We start from the raw sequence: 18,526 nt of genomic DNA, 5'->3' as shown, positions 1-18,526 counted from the left end.
CGGCCGTCGTAACGCCCCGCGCCCGCCTCCTTTAAAGCAGCGGCCGTGAGGCGGGTCCGGAGCGCTGCGAGGGAGTGAAACACGCATAAAGTCGGGTAAAGTACACACAAACCGGGGTAAAACACGCGGAAACTCGGATAAAACACACACATATCGGGGTAAAACACACAGGAACCCAGGTAAAACACGCACAAAGCCGGGTTAAACGTGCACAAACCCAGAAAGAACATGCACAGATCCGGGTAGGACACGCACAAACCCGGGTAAAACATACACGAAGCTGGGTAAAACATACATGAAGCCGGGTAAAACAGACTCGACTAAAACACATAGAAAACCGAGTTAAACGCACACAAACTCGGGTAGAACACGCACAGACTCCCCCACGCTGGAGTCGTGAGGTGAATGTGTGAAGGTCTGAGCAGGGAGGGCTCAGAGCAGGGACCGGGCTCTGCTCCCTGGCCCAGCAGTGGCACAGGAGGAACGGGCAGGAACTGATGCCCGGGAAGTTCCACCTGAGCACGAGGAAGAACTTCTTCCCTGAGAGTGCCCGAGCCCTGGGACTGATTGTCCAGACAGGCTGTGGAGTCTCCTTCCCTGAAGATATTCCAGAAATCTGCTGTTTGCTTATTTTAACAGACGTGTCTGACCTCTCTGTGCTTTCTCTGGGTGCCTTGGGCATCATTAGCTATTCCCCAAGTCAGATGTACACAGCTTGAAAATACAAAGCAATAACTGGCTAACAAAAAAAAGAACAACCTTCTTAAGAACCCACTGGATTAACCTTCTAAGAACCCACTGGATTAGGCATTAGTGTGTCTCTACCCCTTGACAAAGCACCTGAAGTCTGCTGGCCAAAGAAGCATCAAGAAAGCTGTGGGCATCCACTCAGGGTCACTGCTCTGTTGATGTGGTGGCACTGGCAACTCACTAGAGGTCACTGGGCTTTGCTCATTTCAGGATTGTGTAACTTTCCACTGTGGTATTTTTCCTCTTGAATCCTTGTGTTGCTAATAGTGCTTGTCTCAACAACCCTACCTCTATTTCTAATTTTCCTGTTGTCTTTCTACAGACGCGGCTCTGTCTCACGGTTTAACAGCTCCCTCCGAAGGCTGGGCCAAAGTGATGCAGCCAATCCTGGCATCCAGGCTGGGCTTTCTCCTCAGCTGGTGGCTGAGCTCCTCAAGGAGGGAGGTTAGTGACAGCACAGGGTGGGATCTGCTTTTTGGTGCCTCAGTGTCTTTTGATCATAATTGTGATCCAGGCTAAGCTGGAATTTACTTGCACCTTGGCCTAAGAGACTGCAGGCAGCAGCAAGGAGAAGCCCTTGTGACAAAGCTCAGAGCCACAGCCAGGCTTGCCAGGGTCACTGGGAGTGTCACTGCTGTGTGCCAAGGCTGAGAGAACTGCTGTGTTCTGCTCTGCTTAATAAACCAGTGCTATTAATGAGCATTTGACAGTTGCATCAAAAACGTGTCAGTTTGAGATATCAGGAGGTTTTTAAAGTATTGAGAATCTGTTTCTTGCTTAAGTATGTGAAAATCTGATTCTGCATATACAGATTGCAGAGAATTATATAACATCTTTAAATAGGCAGAGAAAAAGGTTTTATTGTTGTTAAATATTTGTTCTTCAGTTAGAGCAATATTTCCATATGATATTCTAAAATGTTTGTCACATTTTATGGGTGTCAGTAATCCATTTGAACAAAATAAAAAAGCGGTTCAGTAGTTTGTAATGACAATTGGTGAGCAGTTTCTGTTCCATCCATAGAGTGGGTGGTGGGGTGAGTTATTTAATTCTCTAAGAAAAGCAAATATTTTTCCCAAGATAAGTTAATTGCCAAAAGACAAGGTGTTATAACCTTACCAGAACTTACAGTGGATGAATTTTTGTCCACTTAGTTTTTATGGAAGAATCAGTGTGGCCTTCTCATTAAAATAACCAGCACATGAATCCTAGCACCACAAAGATCTGCCAGTTATTAATTATTAATCAGCAAACTAAAAATAAATGCATAAAATAATTTCTCCTCCTCTGCTAATTTTGAAATAGACAAGTGTTCTTGTTCTTCTTGCAAACAAGGCACAGTGATTACAGTCACCTTTTTTAAGAATATTTATTGCTTTTGTACAGTAGTGCCTCTGGTAGCGCCTCTGAGCCCCTGGCATTTGTTAGGGTGCTGTTTCACTGTTTCAGAATTGGATGAGAGGTTCTCAGCTTCCTCTGAAATCCGAGAAATTTTGCTGTGTTTTACAAGTATTTCTAGATGAGAAATATTAAAAACCTCAGTTGTACTTTTGTCATAATCTGTATAGTCATACTATCCTCAAAAATTTACTTCAAGTGTTGAAGTAAAATGTCCTTTGTCCCAAACTTGTGAACAATGTATAATTTGTTTTAATTACTGGCAACATACTACAATAGCTTATGGTTCATTTTCTGCGACTTATCTGATAATGAAAACATTCTTGGGTAATGATAGAACTGCAAATGCTATTAACCCAATTTTTTAAATGCCTAATTTAGTTTTCTCTTCATAGTTTTATGATAGTTTGTCTCCATTTACTTCTACTGAACATCTGAACTGAAAATATAGTTATTTTGCTGAATGCCTGACAAGAAAGTAGAATAGTTTTTGCCACCCTTCTCAATTAAAGTTATCTGAGTTATGGACAGATTCCTTCTAGTGCAATATTTATAGAAAAGCATCCATCCTCTCAGTTACAGTCCCAGCCTTACAGAGCCTTTGGGAGAGGTGTATTTCCAGTTTAGACAAGTCTTTTCAGAGCCAGGCCGTGCTCCAGGCCCGGTGTTAAATCAGAGGTGAACGAAGCTGGGGCCGGGCCCCCGCACGTGGGTGCCCATCCCACTGCTCTCTGGGGCTGAGCTGCACCCGGTGACACTCGGTGACACCCGGTGACACTCGGTGACACGTGGCCCTGCCTGTGCGGGCCGCAGAGATACACGTGCGATCTTTTGTGGTTTTGTTTTGGCTCCGCAAACAAATGAGCGAGTGTTTGTGTGCACGGGCGGTAGGAGCACACCTGGGGCGCTTGAGAAACTCCCTCCTTGTCCCGGGTCCCTTCCTATCGATCCTGCCGAGGAATTCCCGGGCTGCAGCCAGCTCTGCCCCATGCCGCAGTTTCCTGCAATGGTGACATCATGCCGGGATGGGGATGCGAGACGTGTCTAATATTTCATAGACTGCGACACAGAAACCTGTCCTTGGTCGGGAAAAGGGCACTTTGGGCTAAAGATGTTGGACTGGCGTTAAAAATAGATAGCGGCGCTGTCTCGCTGCTAGCTGTTGCAGCAGAGGGCTTTTGAATTGAGAAAAAAAAAAAGGATTAATGTAAAGCTTTTCCTCTTTTAGATAATTTTAAGGTCAATCACGCCTTTAAAATTACGGGGCGTGCTGGTTTACACGCTTAACATCTCAGAAGATGCGGAGCCTTGTGCGTGTGACTGTAGGGCACTGAACATGGACGGGGGGTGTTTAGCAAGGCAGATGGGGAACAGGAATGGGAACGGGAACAGGAATGGAAAGGAAATAAGAATGAGATCAGGAACGGCAATAAGAACCAGACCGGGACCGGCCGCGGCCGCCGCCCCCCGGCGCCTTTTGAAAGTCACCAAAGTTTCCGAAGCGCGTTCCGGCGGCGCTGATTGGCCGAGCGCTCCGCCGCACGTGACCGGCAGCCAATGGGGCTGCGGCGCCGGCCGGGCCGGGAGCGGCGGTGCGGGCTCGGCGGGAGCGCGGTGAGAGCCCGGCACGGCCCAGGGCAGCGGGACCGGGACGGGAGCGGGGGAGACAGGGGACCCGGGACAAGAGACCCTGGCCGGCTGCAGCCCCGCGCGGACCTGAACCTCCTTCTGCTTCGGGAGTTGCTCGTGCGGGCGCAGGTGGGGCGGGGAGCGGAGCGTGGGAGCCGTGCCCGCTGGTTTAGCCCCACCCGGGAATGGGACCGGGGAGCGCTGCCCCGCTGAACTCTTGGCTTGCAGCTGGAACCACCAAGGTCAGGCGTTCCAGCGCAGAACAGTGTACGGTTTCCTCAGGAACCACTGGAAAGTTGGAAGTTTGGGAGCTGGGCTGGTTACTGAGGAGGGGAGGGCTTTGCTGAATTCAGCCTTTTGGTAGAGAAGCCCCGGAGAAGCCGATAACTCTGTTCTGTGCTGGCTGTGGGATTCTGTGGTAATCCTGGTGCTCCCGTGACCTCTCCCTTTTCTTTCTCTTTTGTGGTGATTTTCTTTTGTATGGCTTAAACAAAAGAAAACAGGCCCATGTGTTACAGGAGGACCCTTTAAAGGGGAATATTTTAAGCAAATCTGAATTTCAAAGGATGGGAAAGCTACTTTTCGGGAGCAAAGAGCTGGTTTGTTTTGGTTTACATTTAGGAAAATAACGTCTAATAGGAGGTTCATCATCTCTGTCATGGATAATTCAGTAGTATTTGTGGTACGGTTTCACTTTTTTATTATAATATGAATTTCCTTGACTTGGACCATTAGGCATTGCTACAAAAGTAGGCCAGCATTGTTCACCGAACTAAATGTTTTGTGAAGAAAAAAGTTCAGTATCGGGGTCGTTTTGAGTTCTTTGTTCTAGGACTGAAACAATCTAAGTTGGGGCCCTCATGAGTTTGGGTGAATTCAGACTGATTCCCAAACTGAAGTTCCTTCGATAATTTTGTGTGTTGTTTTTCTTGATGCTTGCTTTTTCCTGAGGAATTTTGCAATTCTGCTCTCGCTGGTATGAAATTGTTTTCCGCAACGTTTATGCTGCCGTGTTTTATTGCAAAATTCCAGTCCCCACCCATGATCGCTTCCACTTCCTGCATGATGTGGAGCTTTGTAATGCCTGTGACCAGCGCTTGTGCTGCCTGCACCGGGCAGGAAGCCTGGCCAGATGTCTTTTCTGGCTTCATGTGTGCGAAAATAAGCAAGGTGCAGCCAGTGTGTGCCTCTTACAGACTCTGACTTTCTCTCCTCGTTTTTTTTCACCTTTTCCAGTGTTTAAAAAAGCATTTCTAAAACTTCCTTTACCCCCCTTTGCTCTCCCTGCTTTTGTAGTGAGCCCAGATAACGAGGAGTTCCTGATTAATTTCTCTTCAGGCATTTTGCATGTTGTCTCCAAGCTGTTAAAAATCAAGGGGAGAAAGCAGCAGGGGAAAACCAGTCATAGCCCTACCCTTTCTAGGGCAGTTTAACAAGACTTACATGGCTTTTATTTGCACTCTTCTTAGACAAATTTCAGGGAAAAAAAAAGTTTACAAAGCTTTAATACTTTGTCTCAAACTTGGAAGTTTTCTTTTCAGTTTCAGTTTGTATTTTTCATGTTTGGTTAGTTTGAAAATCCCAGCTTAGTTTGAGCTAAGATGTAGTGCAGGGAAGGAAAGTAACAGGTCTTCCTTGAATGTTGCAGCAAAAAACATGTGCCTGTGGCACAGGACATAGCAATGGCTGTGGAATAAGTACAGGTCCACTATCCTTCCATGTGTTTGCAGTTGAACAATTAATTTTAAATTATAAGTACTATTTAGTAATGTTGACCACGAAGCAGAGCGAGCTCTTAATGGATGAATCCTCATTGGGCCCACACCATAATCTCATGGTGACAAAGACATCCCTGGCACTGAGGGGTGCAGCCCCTTTGTGCTCTGTGAATGTTCACGGGGTTCTCTTGGATTGTGTGGATCAGTTAAGGAAAGTTATTCTCCTTGCAGCCCTACAATCTCAAAAAATGCCAATTACTACAGTCTTTTAGTTCTTCCAAAGTGTAATACAAAAACTCAGGAGCCAGATCTGAGCATATTGAAGATTTTGAAGGTGATGGAAGCTGTCTTTTGGTTCCAAAGGGTTTTTTGAAAGCTTTTCAGAGCAAGATGTCTTGTAGTTCATCTTTATCTTTCCTGAATTATTTTTGGTTTGTTTGTTTTTTTTTTTTTTTCAATTCAATTTCAATTATCTGTCCAAACACAGATATTTGATTTATTATAATGCTTGTGTCAGAAAAAATCCTTTTTGGATTTTTTTTCTTCACAAGTATGCTGCAAGGATCAGTATGTGTGTTCACAGTGTACACAGTGCGTTGAGCAGAAGGACATGCTTATTAACATCAAAGGCACTTTTAGTTCACTTAAAAATAACAGAGGAGATGTGACATAAACTATCCTAGGTCAAGAATGTTAATTGTGCTTGGTCATGAGTTTCTTTTTAATGGGCAAGAGTACTATTTGGAAAATCACTCCTTACTCACACTCCTTTTCCTCTTTTTTTGCTCAGTGCATTCTTCAGCCTTGAGACCTTATGCTGGAAATGTATCAACACATTATACAGTGCTTTTGTTTGTTTGAAGGAACACACAGCTTTGGCTAAGGAACATTTTGTGTCAAACTCAGTTATAAAAGTTAAGGCTGTAACTTTTCTCCTGACCTGGCAACTCCCCTTTTAAAGAACACAGTAATTTCTGTGAGTGTGTTGCTGATACTGTGCACTGAGGTATGCAGGCACAGCCCCACTCAGCTGTGACGCTGCTTACTCCTTGCTCAATAATCTGGTAATTACTTGGGCTGTGAAGGGGAACTGGGCTTTGTGGCATTGCTTGGGTATGTAAGAATTGGGCTTTAGATTGCCAGACTGCTTTGAGTGCTTTTGTCCATAGTAGAGGTAAGAGCTACTTGGGTTTGTCTCAGTAGTTACTAAGTAGGTGGCTGTTACTCAATCCTGTTTATGCCAGATAATTTTTGGAGAGGAAAGTCTTGACAGAGGTTAAAGAGATTTTCTTTTGTGGAGTTCAATAGATGTGCAGTGTATGCACATTTTCTTTAGCTAAGACATGCTGCTCAGAGGGTCTACTCCAGCATTTTATGAGTATCATAAATAAGAGTAGAAGACAGGGCTGACATCTAAGTGATGTCTTCAGCCATCCCTTCTTCTTTGTTCCATCAGAATTACCTCTAGGAAATGTTTTGCTCAGCAGAACTGGAATTGAAATTTGGTAGAACTTTGGAACTTGGTGTTTCTTCACCAAGATTTCCATGATGCAGTTTTGTGACAACTGTCACTGTCCTGAATTGTTCAGTTCCACCTCTATTTGCTGTCTTTGATCTTATTTGGTTTCTTATTTGGTATCAATTTGGTTAAATTGATAATGTCTGAGTGGAATCTTTGCCTCACCCAGGGCTGGACATGGGCAGATTATGCAGAACATTAGGTTTGATGTTTCTCCATTGTCAAGACTAACTAGTATGAAATGATACTTGTTGCTGACCCGTTTAACAGAGAGTGTCATGCACATCACAGGGGATTTATTTTATTTAATTGTAGGGTTTAGATACTTAAGTCCTCAAGTGGGAGTGACCAGCTTAAGGGACTTGATTCCCCTGTGGCTCTTTAGTGTGTCATTCCCATTTGGGACTGTGTCCTGTGACTGGGTTTGTGCTGGCACAGGGACAACTGGATTGTCTGGATTGCTGATATCTTAACTGCATACCTATCCCAGCCAGTGGTATCCTGCTAATACCTCTGGGTAGCTTTTACCCTCCCTTCTCCCATGGCTCTCTGAGGTATCCAGATATCTTGTAGCTATACTTGGATTTTGACAGTTCATGTTTAAAGTTGGGTAGCTTTGTCTGTGTTCACCTAGGAAGAAATTTTTCACCTGCCCAGCAGTTAAGTCCATAAAAAACTTATGTGTTCCTTTAAATGTTAACTCAAGAAATCAGAGTCTTGAGTACCTAATCTCTGTCTCTTTGAAGTTTCTCTTTAATTTCATGATTGTTGAATTGCAGTGTGTTTGGTGCTGAAGTTGTGCCTGAGTCTTCCTTCCCTTGTGTTCTCTGTGCACTGGCACAGTTGCAGCTCAGGTTTGGGGTTTGTGTACCCAGAGGTGCCAAAGGTGCTCACTGCTGGGAGTGTGGTGTAAGCCTGCAGCAGCTTTGGGAGAACTGGGGAGATTTAGCAGGAATTCTTTCACATTGATGGTCTGTCTGACAGAGTCCTATCGAGGCTGGGCTTTAGATTGGTCTCTAGGAGAGCAGTGACTGTGTGGGAGGAGGAGTGTTCTGCTCTGCAGCAAGGAGGATGAGGCTGCTCACTGCCTGAGTTCTCACACTTGACCCTGTTCTATTTCAGGGGGGAAAATGAAACAGGAGTTTTAGACTTTGAGGACTCATTATGGAAGACTCAGAAGGACATCACTTCAGCTCAGTGGAAGAGGAAACCAGATACTGGAAGGAGTTGGCTATGAAATACAAGCAATGGTAAGGCAGTGGCTTCATTCCTCCAAGTGGTTGGATAAGGTGCACAACACTTCATGCAAAAACACAGCTCTTTCATTGCTGCTTGTTTAGCTTGTTGGAGGATTGTTTCAATAGAATTGTTCAAGAAAATAAAACACTTCCTTTCATCTTTCTCTCTCTCCTTCACTTTTTGTTATTAATCAATAACAGCTTTCTTTATATTTCCAAATAAATAATAGAATTAAATAATGGAGTAAATAATAAATAAATAAAATGTGAGATGGCAGTGGACAATTGACAAACTAAAGAGATTCCACATATCCTCAACATCTACAGTGTGAAAACAGATTCTGGGGTTTTTCTGTTTATTTGGACTTTTTTTATTTCTTTACCAGTTTGCTATGGGGTTCCCATGCATGGCAGGGAAACGTTTGCATGTTTCTCTCTTCCTGTTGAATACAGAGAAGGGCATATAGCCTTCTGTGCTCAAGAGCAATGTTGTTTTTACCTTCAGTGTACAAGAGGTGTTGTTTCCATTGTTCATGATGATGAGTTCTGCTGCTGGAATTTCTCTCCAGTGCTGAGAATACCCAGGAGGAGCTGCGTGAGTTCCAAGAGGGGAGCCGGGAGTACGAAGCTGAGCTGGAGGCTCAGCTGCAGCAAACAGAGTCCAGGAACAGAGACCTCCTGTCAGAAAACAACCGCCTGAGGATGGAGCTGGAGTCAGTGAAGGTCAGAGCTGCTGGTGCACGTGGGCTGCACATCCTCAGGGCAGGGGGGAGCAGGGCAGGTGTTTGCAGACTCTGCCCCGTGGTGTCACCTCAGCATTGCAGAAAAATGGATCAGAAGACTGCAGAAAGGAAAGTCTTGAAAAGTAAAGAAATGTCAGCCTGTTGTCTACTCTGAGGATTCTGTGTTCCTTGGTAGTGTTCCTGGAGCCCTGTTCACAGGTTGTGGCTGTGTGTCAGGATAGATTTCAGATGGGAGAGAATTGTCCACAGTGGAGTGGAGACTGAGTGTGAACACAAGAGAGCTGCTGTTCTTTTCCTTCTTCCATCTATTTAGTGCTTTTGTTCATAGCTTTCTTGCTGTCTGCATCATGCAGTCACAGATAATATTGCAGAACAATCAAAGTACAAACACTGCAGCTGTGTTTTTGCATTACGTAAGGAAACTCAGTTTAAAACCCTTTTTACATAGTTGTGTATTTATTATCTGACATTTCAGATAAGCTGGGAAGCAGCAGCTGGTGGGTAACACATAGAATTGAGAGTCATAAAACAGTTTCAGTCCTGGTTTTGTTATTGAATCTCTCTGTCCTTAGGGAAAAATGAATTTTTCTTTTTGCACTTGGTTAGCATTCTGTGAAAATAAGAACCAGCAGAAAGGCATTAACTTCCAGAACTATAAAACATAAAGAATATGAACTTATTGAGATGGGGCTTCTAAACACAGTGGCTAAGGAACAATGAAGCTATCTAGAGTATGAAGAGTGATGAGATGGTGCTGTGCTGATTGACAGGTTCAGGAAATACTGGTAAGTTCTCTTAAACTTGGAAAAAAATCACTGAAATTGGTGTGACTTTTTAAAGTTTGAATTTTACCTTTTGTTTACAGATGAGTTACAGTCACCCAAGAAATACTACACTGTGTTTTGTAGGGCTAGCTCAGTCTCTGTGGAAGCAGAGATTAATGTAATTACACTTCTTCTATTCAATTGGATGCAATAATAAGCTAATGGGAGTGAAGGTATTTGTATAAGTGATTAATCACTGGATGAATCCAGATTTGCAATGCCTTTTGTTTAAACTGTTGTCCAAATTACTGTCTTAAGGAAGTACTCTTCTGTTCCAGGCAGAAGTCCTGTCACTCTAGCACTAGCTTAGCCATTTCCTCCACTCCCTGCTTTTTGATAGCAAGACTTCCAAGACTTGTTTCATTGTATTTATGTTGCTTTAATCCTTGTTCTTGTTGTAGCACCTTAGAAATGTTAGATGTTGTGCATGTTGTATGCAGTATTGGTCTGCTGTTCCAGGTGGCCACATAAACCCATGGAAGCTGATGGGCTTGGGGAGAAGACAAAAATTTTAAAAATAAACCCCATAGTTCATTTAATAGAGGAGTGTGTAGATGATTTTCTTTCTCTAGAGTAGCTGGGATGAGAGGAAAGGCCAGTGAACCAGGCAAAACAGTGAGGAATGAAAATAGTAGGAAGCAATACAGAGCCTCAAAAAGTGGAGGGTAGCCATATTTTAGAAAATCTGAAATAATTCTTCACAGTAGATAACTTTCTTAAAATACATTCTGCTTGAAATAAACCATTCAACAATTGGCTATTCATGCAGCCTGAAAACTGCAGTAACAGCCTGCAGTGAAGGAACAGAGCCACCATTGAGGGCCAGATCAGCTGATAGTTTATTACAATTGGCTAAAAACAAAGACTCAGACCTTGCAGTTCTGGTCTTTTATCTGAATCAATTCAAGAGCAAAGCATTAATCTCATGAAGCTATTGAGGAGCAGTGTTAACTGAGCCCATCAAGGCTTGGGATCTGCATCTAGGTCAGCACCAGTGAACTTTGCCAGGCCCACACAGCTTGTGGCTGTGAGCTGACCAGCCCAGTGTGTGTGCCTGCTCCCCCTCAGAAATCAGAGCTCACACATCCTAAAACTGATGGGAATGGTGTTTTGCAGGGTTAGTTTAGAGAGTCCTGAGAAACTAACTGAAAGTCATCTGCCTTTTGGAGCTTAGAGGCTCTTAACTGTGTTTCAGAGGTTTGGAATTACAGCAGTGTCACCACACTGCAGTCAAATACGGATTTCTTAGTTCAGGATGGATATCTCTTTCCCTCTTCCTTGTCTATTCATTTCATGTGCTAAAATAGCTGTCTTCACATTATCATTCACACTAGACTACTTGCCATGGTTTTCAAATTCCAGTGCATGGATTTGTTTCCAGTGACTTCAAGTGTTTTGTACTTGAATTCTGTCTGGAGAGCACTTCAGGAATGTTGCTTACCCAGCAATCTTGGGATTTCCAAAAAAACCTCTGGCATGTTGAAGTGGTCTGATAGCAAGGTGGTTGAGTATAAAGCAATTTAATAGTGTGCTCTGGAGCTTTCCTTGTCACATGGGAAAGCTTTCCCATGTCACATACTGTGGAACTAACTCCACATTTAGTGGCAGTGCAGGAGAGAGATCTGATGTGGCAGCTAAGATTTCCTCCCTGCCTATGTCTGTCTTAAATGTACCCTTGTATGTGTGGTGTAGAGGGAGGCAGAATTTGGTTTAGGTTCCCAAAAGTGTACTTGTACCTGAAATGTTCTAGAATTCTGAACCTGCTTTGGCCTAATAAAGCCACATGGACAGTGCAGAATCTTGCTGATTCCACAGCAGCATGTAACAGGGTCACACTTGGAATTTTTTTTTATTCTTCTTACTTTGGCTCTTAAATATTGCCTGACTTCATATTAGGGTTGAAAATAAGTGGCTTCTCTTGTGTGCTTTGTGTATTGCTTAGAAACTGTGCTGAGTTGGGCTGTCTGGGAGAGGCAAGGAATGGCCTTGTGCTGTGAATGTTGGGAGCTGTTTCCCAGCACTTTTGTTTGATAAGGAGTGGTGGGAAGAGCTCTTGCTGCTGGCAGCCCAGAAATGTGTGGGCAATTGAATTTTTTGGCATTTTACCATACATAAAATGGTGTTTCTCAAAAATTTTCAGAGTGTCTGTCTCTGCCTTTCAAGGAGCTCAGACAATGCTGCAAAAAGAGAACATGTTGCTAAGTACCTGATGTGCTGTTTGATTTGCCTTTGAGTAGGAAAAGATTGAAATGCAGCATTCAGAAGGATACAGGCAAATCTCTGCACTGGAAGATGACTTGGCACAGACAAGAGCTATTAAAGAACAGCTTCAGAAATACATTCGAGAACTTGAGCAAGAAAATGATGATTTGGAAAGAGCAAAAAGGTGATCTGCTTTTTTTTCCACCTCTCTTCTGTCCTGCAAGCATGGTGATACTGTGCTGTTTGTGGCACTGCTTGTTAGCATTGCCATTTTGGTCTGTCACTTGTCTAATGGTTGTGTTGAAGAGATTTGTTGCAGATGGGCAATGTGATGACTTTTTTTTACCTCTTTTACTCCCTGTCTGCACTCTTTCATATATTACAAACAAAAAAAAATAATGAAACAAGGCAAACCAAACAAAAATGCAAGTGTCCATTTTCTTGTGAGAGAGGGAGTCCTTCTACCTTGAGTCCTCTGGTGGTGACACCTAATGCACTCTTTTTCAGAGCCACTATAATGTCCCTGGAGGATTTTGAGCAGCGTTTAAACCAGGCTATTGAAAGAAATGCTTTTCTGGAGAGTGAGCTGGATGAGAAGGAAAACCTGCTGGAGTCTGTGCAGCGCCTGAAAGATGAAGCTAGAGGTTAGACAGAAGTTATTTGGATCTTTTCCTTTCTCTTCCATTGCCTTGTAGCTGTTCAGTCCTCTCCATCTGCCTTAGAGCTGGGCTTTTAACTTTGCTTCTTTAAAACTTGGTATCTGAAATGTAGAAACAAGTAAGGAAACTGAAGAACATTCTGCCCCCTCCTTGAACTCCTGACATGATTCCAGAGCACTCACAGAAACAAAAGTCTGTTCCAGCCTTCTCCTAATCAGGGCTTCAGGGAGTTGGGCCAGTCCAGCTGGGGCATGTGCTGGTGTGGCTTCCCACGAAGGTCAGCTTTAATACACATTAACCTCATTGTTTCCTGGGCTGTGGGAAATGGAGCCAGTGAAGCACTAGTGGGGAAGTAAAAAAGGAGGGCTGTGACTGACTTCTGGTTGCCTTGGAATGCACTGGCTTTTTGCTATCTGTCAACAAGGCTGGGTGAGAAGAGAGAGACCCTGGAGCTGGATGAACATCTGTTTTCAGATCTTGGATTCTGTGCCCTTGAGTGGTATCCATAAACTACAGCCAGGCTGTGGGACAGAAGTGCTCTGTCCCTTGGCTAGATAATGATGTGGCTTCAATCTGGCCTCAGCTCAAATTTCCTTCATGTGGAAACCAGGATAGAAAAGGGTACAACAGATAGGATCTCAACCTTGCAGGGAGCCAGAATGTAACCAAGGTGTGCCAAGTTCAGATATGCCTGGAGTAATGTTTTACAAGGATAAGTGACTTTACCTCACTTCCATGAAGAGAAAAATCTTTTGACAAAAGATTACCTTTTTTGGTTTTTATCTTGGTGACTGCATACTCCAGCACTTGCTTTGTGTTGCTTACTTCACAGATCTACGACAAGAGCTTGCAGTGCAGCAGAAACAGGAGAAGCCCAAAACACCAATGAGAGCTCCCCTGGAAGCAGAAAGAACAGACACTGCAGTTCAGGCCTCCTTATCTGTGCCCTCAACACCCGCAATGCGCCGCACACCCATCAGCCTCCCCACCCCTGGGACCTTTAGGAGAGGTGACTGGCAGGGAACCAGCTCACAAATACCATTCAATGCTCTTAGTTGATGCCATTTGATGCTATAGTTTGCTCCCTTCTTTTCATTCCTGCTTTAGCCACAGAATCCAGTGTGTAGTGTAGGGTCACCTAAATCAAATCACCATGGTCTCAGTATTCACAGACTGGGATTTTTTTGGAGTTTATTAATAGTCTGTTCATTTCCAATTGACTTGAACTGTCTGGAAATAATGAGGAATAAGATGAGCATTTGGGACTTTTTATTATTTCAGAACTGTCCCAGAGATGTTGGTCTGATTAGGGGAAAGGCTTTAAAAACCTGGGTAATCTTTAATCGTGTTCCTTGAATCATCTTCTCTAAAGACAGTAGAGTCAATTTTTTATTTTTATTTTTTTTTCCATGAGTAACATATCCTTCTTTAACCTGCCCTGCAGGTCTTGAGGACAGTTATGGTGCAACCCCTCTCACACCAGCTGCAAGAATATCTGCACTTAATATTGTGGGAGACTTGCTGCGAAAAGTGGGGGTGAGTGATTACCTGCCAGGCAATGCTTTTGGAAAGCTGGAGCTCCTGGAAACTGCAGCCAGCACTACTGTTCAGGGGAGACTGAAAAGAGTCTCTTGCCCCCAGGTTAGCCAAGTGTAGCCTTGGTCTTGGTCTGGACTTCAAATGTTTCTGACCAACCCCCAAACAAAAGTGGACCATGCTTGTTTTTCTAAGTTCTAATCCAGATAGGGATAAGATCTCCCTCTGTGAATTTCTGGAAGTGCAGGTACAGAAAAAATAAGTCAGCATGAGTAATCTGAGAATGGATCTGTTCCCGTGAAAGGCAGAGAAGTTAGCAGGCTGATACCTGCTGTCCAAAAGGCTTCTGGTGAAGTTTGCCTTAAGAGTCCAGTGGTCTTTTGAGTGAGGCCTAATGTCCTGCTAAGCTGTAGTTTGACATTTAAGGTAATGCTGGTGTTGGGAAGGTTATCCCATGACTGGTGTTACCCTCCTTGTGCCTTGGTGCTGTGTTGTTGCAAACATTTGTATGGGGCTTTGATGGGCTGAGCTGCAGAACTGATACAGCCAGAAAGCAATTCAATAAAGGTGGAATGATCTAGAATGGGAGCATGTGATGGAGAATAAGATATCTGTGGCTCATTCCCTCTGGTGTACCACCTAATACATGGGTAGGAATGTAGCTCATATGAATGTTTAGTAATCTAAAAATTTATGCCTGTAAGAAAGATGTAAAAATCTCTCTGAGGAAAGTGAAGATTTTGTGTTCCTGCTGGTGAAGAGCATCAGCTCCCTAGAGAAACAGAGATTCATCTTTAGAGAGATGACTGTTCATCTCTTCACAAATTCAGAGCTCATGTGGCTCTGGGGTCTAGCAGGTTCCTCTACTGGACAGCTCCCTCTTAAAGAAAGAAAAATACCCCAAACCCACACACTTCAGTGCCATTTTGGTGTGGCACTGCCATCTTCTGAAAGAGAATGGTCAGCCTGACACTCACCTTGTCTGTTTACTTCAGGCTTTGGAGTCCAAGCTTGCATCCTGCCGAAACTTTGTGTATGACCAGTCTCCAAACAGACCTTCAGTGTCCATGTACATGAACAGAGATGTCCTGGAAACACGTCTGAGTCCTCATCAGCCTCTGTGTGACACAGGGTGAGTGCTGGGCTCTGCTGGTGTCTTAGTGAGGCTGTTGATGTTGGAACTTAGGGACTGATATTTATTTGTTTTGGTAGAGACATTTTCAAAGTATGTGAAATTCAGTTATTCAGGATTATGAATTGAATGTTTCGGGTCAGTTTAAAATTCAGAGTCACTAGCTGCTGAAATTCAAGGACTAGCTGCAATCAAGTTTTGAATATTTCAAATCTGGAGCAAGTGCAAGATGTATTTTATTATAAATCAGTGTTTAAATAGGACAAAGTACAACAGTTCTTGCTTATTGGTTCAATTTATTTTATGCTTTATGTTCTTGCACAAGAGATGTCTCAGGAGTGTTATGGCATGTAGGGAGACTTCCCTTATCATAATTAAGATTCTCACTTGTGGGAGAACTGGAAAAAACTCGAATAGTGGGTCAACTGAGACTGCTTTAGAGTTGCTAAGATGTAATTTTAAGTAGCTGCTGACAAGAAATTACCTTACTCAATGTACACATTTCTCTGAATGTTTGAACCAGTTGTCTTTTTTTAATCAAAAGAAGAAAAATCGGCAAGGTTATTGCAAATTGCCATTCAGTGTCTGCTTAAACTCTGCCAATCCTGCACTGCACATTCTTTAGGTTCTGTGTTTAGGTAAGTGAAGTCTCTATAGTACACTTGGTTTCAGACTTAATTATTTAGCCAGACCCTTGTGCTGGTTTGTCCTGGTACCCAGTGCCCAGTGGTGTTGTTTAGAAGGAATGTTCCATGTTGTACTGGCTCTCCTAGCCTGGGGAAAAACCTCATGAAAGCTTCTGCAAGAAAGCCTCATATATTTACATATGCATGAGCTGATTATCTGTCTGCTGCTGCAATGCTAAACTGAAATTCTAGCACCTGTAAAAGATAGTGTTCATTCCTCAGAGGGAAATGGAGCCCTGTGTTACAGTGAAAGCTCAGCCCAGTTAAGGAATGAGTTGATGCAGTGCTCAGAGTGCTGTTCTCTCATCTCAGCTGAGTGGTTTGTTCTGGAGGTGAGCAGTTATTCTGAGCATGGTTACACTGAGAGAGAAATGCCCTGACTGCAGTTTTGCACTTGCAGGTTGGTGAAACGCCTGGAGTTTGGAACGCGGCCGTCACACGTTCCAGGACCCGTGAGCCATCCCTCACAAAGTGTTGTCAAGATGCTGCTATGAAAAGCCTGGCTGGCTTTGGGAAAGGAGAAGAAATGTGTATTTCAAACTTTAGTTTTAAAGAGAGTATCAATGAGCAAGAAGACAGCAGTGTCAGGGTAGGTGACAGCTGAACAAGCAGTCACAATTGGCAGTGGCTTCCAGCGTGGCCTCTGGGCAAGTTCTGTGGGTGACAAGGTGTGACAAAGCAATGCTGACTGTGTGAGTGCAGGACTGGGAATTCCTTCCTGCATCAGCTACTGTAAATAGCTCCTTGAAGGTTGCTTCTTTTGACACTACCAAAGCAATTGTCCTGCCTACAAGACAGCAATATTCACTATGCAGCTCCTCAGGCTTTGGCTTTTGGTGTTAATACACTACCAGTTCTGGCTGGAACTCTGCTTTCTACCATGGGTGTTGTGTGCTGCAGTCACCCAAATTAAAGAGCTGTTTTTATGTGGTGAAAGGTGTATTTCTGCAGGGAAGCTGCTCAGCTCCCCATGGGGTGTTTGCTGACCAGAATGTTGCTGCACAAAAACCTGCCTCTGTAGTGGCAAGATGTTTCTTTAAGCAATGATTTCTCATTCAGAACAGGTCATGGTTAAAAGTGAGATATGTCTAGTGCTGAGAGTGCTCAGGAGATCCCAGAGCTAATAGCATGCATACTTTTATTATTTTTTTTTAAACCCCATAGTGGCTTATAAAGCCTGGTGGTTGTAGGAGGCCAAACCTGATCAAGTTTCTAGTTCTAACATCTTGATAGGAGGGTTTTACTGCTTTACAAACCTCCCTTCACTAAGGTGCCTTGGGTGTTAGTGATTTTTTATTTTTCTATATGAGTATATCAGCTGTTACTAGTTTAGAAATGCTTTTTTAACCTGAAAAGCCCTTTATGCTAGAGAACTGTATATGGGGTTTTTAAAATAATTTTACCCCCTGTAGAATATTACTGCATTTATTTTTTAAATGGAGTAGATTCATTCCCAGTGTTAATGTATTTTATGGAAGCCTGTACTTGCAAAAGTAACCATGACTAAACAATTTTTATGGAATTTTTTTGTGGCAGGGGATGGAGAGAGCTTACTTGACAAAAGAATACATAAATGGGTTTGATGTTTTGGGTTTTTTTTGTTTTGTTTGTTTGTTTTTTTAAGGAAATGCTGTGAAAAGAGTCACTGAGGCATCTATTTCTCTAGAATATGTAAACACAGATGATTTTCATTTCTCAGTCCACCTATGAAGTTGGTTAAACTGGGGAGTAGAATAAAGCTTATTTTGAATTTGAGTTGTTGATGCATTTTGAGTTTTTTGGCAAGTTATTGCTGTGGTTTATACATGTTCAATTTGCTGGTTCTGCTCCAAGCATTGGTGCTTAAGACCATTTAATATGAAGTCTGACTTGCTTGTCTTCTTGTTCCCACCCATGCAGGCTCACAGAGTGTGTTGACAACCAGCTCTTGAGCATCTTTACAGCTCTGTGCCTGATCAAGCAGTGATCAAGTCTTATCCAGTAACTCCTAACCCTCTCTGCTCAGCTTGTCATCTTTATTGCTCTAAATGGATTCTTCCTTTACTTTTTCATGAGGAGAGAGAATTCTCTGGGCGCTGGTTCTGCTGGCTGAATGGTGCCAAGTCTGAATCCCCAGTTCATGATCTCTGCACTTGTGAAACAATGCTAGATTTAGAAGATGATGGCTTTAGCTGTCAAGGTGGATGTTTGTGCATGATTTGCTCTCCCTGTAGTCACACTGCTTAAGGTTCACTTGCTGTTCAATCAAAGGCATCAAGTGAGCTCTCTGCACTGGATCTAGAGTGATTTTGCATCCTGCTTTGCTGTGCATGGCTCCCTACTGCCCCAGTGTGACCACAGAGCTGCTGCTCTCTGAAAGTGCTTGAGCTACAAGGGTTTGTGGTAGGTCCTGGTAGCTCCCAAGAGTAGGTTGTGGTCTTGCTGGAGTGCTCCAAAAATAAAAAGTAACTGCATGCTGATCTCTTAGTACAGAATATCTTGGCTTGGATCCC

The 18,526-nt window shown here is 43.4% G+C and overlaps 1 protein-coding gene across 5 annotated transcripts; it reads left to right on the top strand.

Moving 5' to 3' along the window:
- The first annotated feature begins 24 nt into the window (after nucleotides 1–24).
- Nucleotides 25–17,789, top strand: NDE1 (nudE neurodevelopment protein 1). 5 transcript variants are annotated; one of them, XM_071444168.1, is made up of 10 exons: nucleotides 25–95; nucleotides 1,073–1,194; nucleotides 8,137–8,264; nucleotides 8,822–8,975; nucleotides 12,057–12,205; nucleotides 12,529–12,665; nucleotides 13,513–13,689; nucleotides 14,125–14,216; nucleotides 15,212–15,348; nucleotides 16,435–17,789. In XM_071444168.1, the coding sequence occupies exons 3-10, from the start codon at nucleotides 8,179–8,181 to the stop codon at nucleotides 16,526–16,528; spliced, it is 1,026 nt and encodes a 341-aa protein (XP_071300269.1). In that variant the 5' UTR covers nucleotides 25–95; nucleotides 1,073–1,194; nucleotides 8,137–8,178; the 3' UTR covers nucleotides 16,529–17,789. The 5 variants fall into 5 exon arrangements, with proteins under 5 accessions (XP_071300269.1, XP_071300273.1, XP_071300272.1 ...); XM_071444172.1 differs by lacking the exons at nucleotides 25–95; nucleotides 1,073–1,194 and adding an exon at nucleotides 3,674–3,762; XM_071444171.1 differs by lacking the exons at nucleotides 25–95; nucleotides 1,073–1,194 and adding an exon at nucleotides 3,706–3,906.
- Nucleotides 17,790–18,526: the final 737 nt, after the last annotated feature.

The sequence above is a fragment of the Agelaius tricolor genome, unplaced genomic scaffold (genome assembly GCF_023055355.1).
Source record: "Agelaius tricolor isolate 1412-34295 unplaced genomic scaffold, bAgeTri1.0.p SCAF_19, whole genome shotgun sequence".
Classification (NCBI taxonomy): Eukaryota; Metazoa; Chordata; class Aves; order Passeriformes; family Icteridae; genus Agelaius; species Agelaius tricolor.
This window is presented reverse-complemented; position numbering and strand designations above follow the sequence as displayed.

Coding starts and splice junctions, on each gene's coding strand:
- NDE1 (XM_071444168.1), top strand. CDS start 8,179: ATGGAAGACTCAGAAGGACATCACTTCAGCTCAGTGGAAGAGGAAACC. Junction 8,265..8,821: donor GCTATGAAATACAAGCAATG/GTAAGGCAGTGG, acceptor ATTTCTCTCCAG/TGCTGAGAATACCCAGGAGG. Junction 14,217..15,211: donor ACTTGCTGCGAAAAGTGGGG/GTGAGTGATTAC, acceptor TGTTTACTTCAG/GCTTTGGAGTCCAAGCTTGC.